This window comes from Henckelia pumila, chromosome 4 (assembly GCF_033568475.1).
Source record: "Henckelia pumila isolate YLH828 chromosome 4, ASM3356847v2, whole genome shotgun sequence".
Taxonomy (NCBI): Eukaryota; Viridiplantae; Streptophyta; class Magnoliopsida; order Lamiales; family Gesneriaceae; genus Henckelia; species Henckelia pumila.
In genome coordinates this window covers 84,549,615-84,556,829 of record NC_133123.1, presented here as the reverse complement: position 1 = coordinate 84,556,829, position 7,215 = coordinate 84,549,615, and the positions used below count along the sequence as shown (strand labels likewise).

The window sequence follows — 7,215 nt, the reverse complement described above, 5'->3', positions numbered from 1 at the left end:
TTGTATGGGTTGGCCTATCTCACAGATCTAAACCGTGAGATGGTCTCACAAGAGACTTACATATTTGATATTACTATACTCCAAAAAGAGTAAAATTTATTTTGGTACACGAACTATTGATAAAATATCCAATAGGTACATGAACTATTAAAAATAACTTTATTGATACACGGTCAAACTAAAAAATCGATTTTATCCTTACATAAAATTGTTTCTAAGTCCAATTATTTATAGTAAATGCACATTTTATTTTTCAAAATAATTTTATTGATTAAAATGTAAAAATAAATTTATATTAATTTAAAAATTATAAGAAATAAGTATCTTACTATTTTTATAATGTATTTATATTTTACTCATTAATAAATTATTTATTAAAATATAATTTATGATAAAAGCTCGATTCGTGTAACGAACCACTGTATCAAGAAGATTCTTTTCAGCGTGCTTATATCTTCACTCACACGCACCATGGAAAACTTCTAAGGGGTCACCCATCATAAAATTGTTCTAAGTCAAGCACGTTTAACTTTTGAGTTCTTATGTGATGAGCTCCTAAAAAGAAGATACACCTTTTTTATATGAGTTGTACATATCAAATCTTTTTGTACTTCTCATTCCGGTGTGTGATCGGTTTATTCATGTCACTCGTCGCCCATTCTTTTTAGTGGGATTTCCATATTTCAAGTATTAACCACTCATATTGCAGACCATGTATCACCATAGAACTTTTTTGGCTCCGAGTGTCACAGTTTGAGCTCGATCAGAGCCCTTATATGTACCAAACGAGCCGAGCTAGAGCTTGATACTTTTCGACTCGACTCGACTCATTTACATCCCTAATTTTATCGATATTTCGGCACTAAAATGAATATCAGTGTTCTAAAAAGCTTGATTAAGTCTCGTTTAATCTCTCTTAAGCTTGAAGCTTCTCCAAAACGCTTCGCTTCGACCAAAAGCGGTAAAAAAAACTGTCAGACGTAGGTTGACCAAGTCAAGGGTCTTTAAATATGCTTAAATGTGACTTTTCTAAAACAAAAATTACTTAATAAGACAAAAATAAATCATAAATTAGAGATTTTATTAGTGAGCGATTGTTAGCAATGTTAGAAAAGTATAATATTGTATGGTTAAGTGTAGTGACGATGTGAATGCAGTACATATCGAATGATTTTACAGCTAATGTTTTAAATTAGACCAATTAATTTAGTTTATGTTCGATTACACGGGAGATAAAATGAATGATGAAATAAATTGAATTAGAATCTCACAAAGAATTAATGCATTACACTTGAACTTATTATTTATTCATTATTTACTCCTTCAATTTGTTTGAGATGAATAAAATTATAGTTTAAATTAAAAATGATTTTTTACGCTTAAGCATACGCTTAATCTCGTAGTAAATGCGTTTAAACTTAAAAAACTTAAAGTTTGGCTCCTACGTTCGACACACTTCACGTTTTTTAGAACCACGATGAATATTACTCATCCACCAAAATAGGTTCCCATGATACGTTGTCGTATGACCTACCCTTTTTATACCTTGGCTGCATCGGCTTAGTCGAACTTTCCCAATTTTCTACAACCTGTACGTCAACATAGGCAATGGCCGCGTCATTGGCTCGCCAAGCTGCGAACCTCGCTAGGCTCTCATCTTCCTCCCCGGCGGTGGCGGCGTCTCGATCTACCTCTCTAATTCACCGCCGCGGTCTTGCTGGCGCTGCCGGTATTAATTTTAGCGTCACATTTCAGATCAGTCTATTCATTTGCTATGCCGATATAAAACCTTGTGTTTGTGTGTTAAAAAAAAATCATTATTTACGGTTTATCCCCCTTTTGATTTTCTTTATTAGTCTGTTACTGTTTTTTTCACCGAATTTGCAGAACACCATGGGCCACCAAAGGTTGACTGCTGGAAAGACCCAATGAATCCTGGAAACTGGAAGGAGGAGCATGTGAGTTTTTTCTACATGGTTTTGAGTTTTTTTGGAGGTTATGAAATATTTCAACTAGTTTGGAGGCTTTGTTTTGTTTTGGTTTTTTGTTGGAATTTGTTGATTTGTTCTATGTATAAAGATTTATATTTTTATTACTTTAATTTGACGAGGATTTTAGCATTTAGGAGCAATTTTTTGGGCTTAATATTTTTGGCGATATCCTTCTTGAACAACTGGCTTTTCGTGGTCCGAAGATGTTCTTCCCTGGAAACTCGAAAGGGATAAAATGGTTTTTCCTCTTGCTACTACCTCGTGGATTGGTTTTTGAATATTAGGGTAGGAACAGTCTGACTAATCATCAAGTAGTACGGAGCAGCAACGAGGCATGATGACACAGCTATTTATGATATGCCCTAATCGTATGCCCTTAATTGTTAGCCTATTGTGCCATAACCAGTAAACAGTTGCTAAAAATATACGATCGAAAGCCTGAGCAGGCAACTTGTAAAATATATTTTATGCAGCTGCTGCATATGACATAGTGCAGCCTGCATGGTTCTCTGTTTGCAACACATGGTTGTGCCCTTTAACATATATGAGGACAACTGCTGCATGATTGACCTATGGCATCACAACTATATTCATCAGTTGTACATTATATTTTTCCGTGTAACCCATGTATTGGGTTGGATAAAAAGTTTTTTAATTGTCCTGAACTCTTTAAAATGCCTGCAGAAAGGCTACCCATAGTGTTTCTCATACGGTTGCTTCATGGGTGATGTTATTTTGGAAAATAAAGCAGTTTTGATGCAGAAATAGAGATGAAACTTCTCCAGAACAAGGTTAATGAGCTAACATTGTTACACAAATTTGGGGTATTCTATTATAACTTTCGGCGTTGGTTATAAATGCTAACTTTGGGCTAGGGGACTGGATGATTTTCTTTTCAAACAGCTTACTTTTGGGATCAATCCTGTTATCAAGGATTATGTCAGTTTTCTTTTTTCACATTAAGTGTATTTATATATTTGTGATCATAAATATAACCCGACCTGTTGGATCCCACTATGGTAGGTTGAACATGGCAATTACATGAATAGAATCCAAGCTGCGTGCACTAGAAAAGATGGTGGTACATTTGGAGGAAAGGATTAAGAAAACTCGAGAGATTACTTGCTATTTAGAGTAATTTGGGGAGACCTTACTCCCATTTAATAAGTATTACCATCATTGCATGCTCACAGGACTATGGAATTTTTTTCCCTCTTTTGATCAAGATTATGGATTGGTTGAAGTCAAAGGTCGTGTTATGAGTAAAGAAGAATTTCTCATTTAGCAATTATTGACATTTATCCAATTATGTGCAACTTAACTCCCATGCTACTGCATAGCATCTTTGTTCCCTCATGCATCAGTTGTAGTCGCGTGTATTTGCTTTTGCGCATGCGATCTTGAAAACCATTAGCGAAAAATGCTTTAGTTTCCACTTCTTTTTCCAATCTGATCCTAGTCTTCTTATCTTGTCATCTTAAAATATCAATTGTTTTAAGTTGCTATTGCCACATATATTTGATGGGTTTCGTCATGGCGTTGCAGTTTGTGCTCGTATCTTTATCCGGATGGGGTTTAGTTATCTTTGGAGGATATAAGTTGTTTGCTGGAGGCAAGAAGGAAGAGGTACTTGTTTCATCTTTTAGAATATGCAACTTTCTGCTCTATGTACTTAATATGGTTTAATATTGAAATGTGTGGACACACACACACATGGAAAGATAGTTGAAGAGAGGCGCAAAGAGAGATGATGAGAGATTTTAGGGTACTTACATGACAGCAAGTACTGTTTGTTGAGTTTGGAAATCTAATGTTAGTGCTTTGCTTTAGCGGTATGCCATAAGATGCTAATAAGTTAGACTATAAGCACCATTTGATACGAAAGATAAGTGATTAGTTGATTTCACATCCTTATTTAATATCATGTTTGACTCGAGTTTTAAAATAATTATAGTTCCCACCCCCACGAATTAAGTTGTGCATAATAAGTGTATATTATATGTCAATCATTCACGTTTATGGTTGAGTTCCATAATCTTTATGAAAACAAGCTGTTATATCAAATCATATAAACCTGCTGAGATTTGAGATATAGAACTATTTTTTTTTTTTGCAGAAGACGGTGGAAGCAACACAATAAGCTGGACACTGAAGTGGATTTCGTTCAATAATACACCCTCCTATTCGTTGTTTTGTATGGATTTCAATACATCTTCACCTGATTTCGGTCTATTATCATTGAGAATGCTCAGGTGATGATGGATTTATGATCTTTGTGAAGAACAAACTCCTTTTCTATTCAAGCATTCTCTTGATGTGAAATCAACTTTTAGACCTAATATGGCGAAACTATTGTGGCTTGAACTTAGCTTCTTTAACCTATTATTTAAAACATTAAGAAATATTTTAGTAAAAAGAGTAAGTTATAGCTTCATATATTCTTCTTTTTTTTGTTTTTTGAGAAAAGCTTCATATAGTCTTAGTAACAGCACTAATCTCTCTGATATCGAATAATTTTCCGTTTTTAGACATCTCAGAACTAAAGACCAAATTAAGAATTCAAATTCTTTTAATTTAGAAGTTAGATTTTTTCATTTATTCGGATATAAACTGTATTATATTTAACCCGATGTTTCCTTCATTTACCCGAAATTCATAACGTACGGAGAAGTAGCCACCACCTGTGTAAATAGAGCGATATAGGGATAATTTCATCCTCTCCAAAGGTACCATCACAATGATGAATTTAAGTGTGAGTGAGAATTACATTTTTGGTTCCGTAATTTTTATATTTTCTATTTTTGGTCCCGTTAAAAGTAAATTTGTATGTTTAGTCCTGTAACTTGCATTATTTTTTCATTTTTAGTACTATTAACACTCAATTCACATTTTTAGTCCAGTAACTTGCATTATTTTTCTCAGTTTAAGTCATGCTAATACTCGATTCACATATTGTTAATATGACCAAAAGTGAAAAGAAATTCAAGTTACATGACTAAAAATGCAAATTTATCTTTAACAGGACCAAAAAAAAACCATGTAAGTTACATGACTAAAAATGTGAACTCAATGTAATAGGATCAAAAATGAAAAAAAGAATGCAGGTTACGAGACTAAAAATATAAAATTTTTTTAACAGGATCAAAAATAAAAAATGTACAAATTACAGGACTAAAAATCTAATTCTACGTACGTTATTTGTGGGGTTCATTGAAAAAATAGTAGACCTTACATATATTGAAAAATCTCAACCTTTGAATCCGAGTTAGATAATGTCTTACCTTAATTCTCTCCACTACGAGAGATACTAGGATTCAAACCTAGGCCGTCAGTTAACCTAATCTTAACACTCTCAATTTGAGATTAAATCATATATTAAATAATAGTGTCGTGGAAATTATATTCTGGAAAATAATGAGTCATGATTGATTTAGTTGGGGGCCGATTTAGGATTTACGGATTAAGATAGTATTTGGAAGAGTTTTTAGAAAGTATTTCTCAGCTTTGCTTTCATAAAATTTCACAAAATTTTAAATTTTTGTGAAAAAAAAAATCTGAAAAATGCTTTTTAGAGCCGAACTCAAACCATAAATTTTTACTATAATTTGGTTCGATTCGATTCGTTTGCACAGGTACAAAAAGCTGAGAGGAAAAAAATGGAGGTCAACCCATCATTAAAACGTGGGCATCCATCAATCATCCTTTCTGTCGCCCTTTTTTTATTCTACCTAATAACCTTTCATTCTTCTTTTCAATTCGTTGTGCCTTCACTCTATGGGGTTTTTCTTTCTATTATTATTATTATTAGTAATTCAGAGTACTTAATTAGAGGTGAGTCATTGTTTTTTTTTTTTTTTTTTATAATAAGTGAATTCGATGTGGGTTTTGATTATCTATAAAGTGGAGTGATTGATCATTGATATAGATACTAGGCGTGTTCACGGATCGATTAACCGTTCGAACCGAACTGGAACTGAAATCGAAAATTTGGTTTGAACCGAAAACCGAATCGAAAATTTGGTTCGGTTTTCGGTTTTTGGTTTTTTGGATTTTTGATTTTTCGATTTGGTTCGATTCGGTTTTTCTTCTGGTTAATCGAACCGAACCGAACCGAAAAACCGTTTTTTTTTAATTTTTAAAATCATTTTTGCATTTTTAAATAATTTTTTTTTAATTTTTATTAATAAAATAAGTATAAATAAATATAAATAAGTAACAAAAATAATAAAAAAATTGAATTTCGGTTAAAACCGAAAACCAAACCGAAAAACCGAAATATTTTTTGTTTTTAACCGAACATAACTCTTAAATTCGGTTCGGTATTTGGTTTTGGATTTTGGGTGAATTTCGGTTCGGTTCGGATTAAATGAACACCCTTAGATATAGCCCTTGTTTGAAACGAAACCGCGCGATAGTATTGGTTTTCGTGAGCCACTCTGCCGGGTTTTCGAACCCCTCGGTTAGGGTGTAAGGCCCCATTGGTCAAATTTATTATATGTGGGCTCACGTTAAATGTATCTGTGACCAATTGTTGGTCACACAACTATCATCTCAACGGTAACATCGAATCTCCTATATTTTTTCAATGTTTTCAGATATATAGTCATTATTTTATTTTGTTTTCAGCTCATTTGGATACAAAAATATTTTGTTTTAAAAGTGTTTTATGAAGTCCGTTTTTAATAATATTTTTAAATAAAAGCTCTAATAATTTTATGTTTAGATAAATAGATGAAAATAACTTTTTAAAAATAAGTTATAGAAAATGATTTGAAAAGCTAAAAATATGGGCTTTTAGAAAAACTTATTTTAACTTAAAAGTGCTTTTAAAATAACTTTAAATCTATTCAAACACATATAAAATAATAAAAGGACTTTATTTAATTTTTTTTGTGTATTAACTTCTCAATCAAACGCATTCTATCAATCTATCCTATCATTATATATTAATTTTTTATAACAGTTTTAATTTATTTATTTTATCTTATTAAGAGATTCAGATAATCTGGGCCGGGATTGTAATCTTTGAAACATACAACACCAATTTATTTGTATTTATATATTTATTTTTGACAGAAAAGTAGGGGTGTTCACGGTTTGGTTAACCGTCCGAACCGAGTCGTAACCGAAAACCGAACCAAATTTTCGATTTGGTTTTCAGTTTTTCGGATTTTCGATTTGTTTTTTTTTTTTCACTCGGTTCATTGAACCGAATTGAAAACCG

The 7,215-nt window shown here is 32.4% G+C and overlaps 1 protein-coding gene across 2 annotated transcripts; it reads left to right on the top strand.

Moving 5' to 3' along the window:
* Positions 1-1,546: 1,546 nt before the first annotated feature.
* Positions 1,547-4,425, top strand: LOC140866561 (uncharacterized). 2 transcript variants are annotated; one of them, XM_073271579.1, is made up of 4 exons: positions 1,547-1,729; positions 1,888-1,958; positions 3,537-3,617; positions 4,111-4,425. In XM_073271579.1, exons 1-4 carry the CDS (start codon positions 1,609-1,611, stop codon positions 4,129-4,131), a joined length of 294 nt encoding a protein of 97 aa, XP_073127680.1. In that variant the 5' UTR covers positions 1,547-1,608; the 3' UTR covers positions 4,132-4,425. The 2 variants fall into 2 exon arrangements, with proteins under 2 accessions (XP_073127680.1, XP_073127679.1); XM_073271578.1 differs by having other exon boundaries at positions 1,549-1,729; positions 4,108-4,425.
* Positions 4,426-7,215: the final 2,790 nt, after the last annotated feature.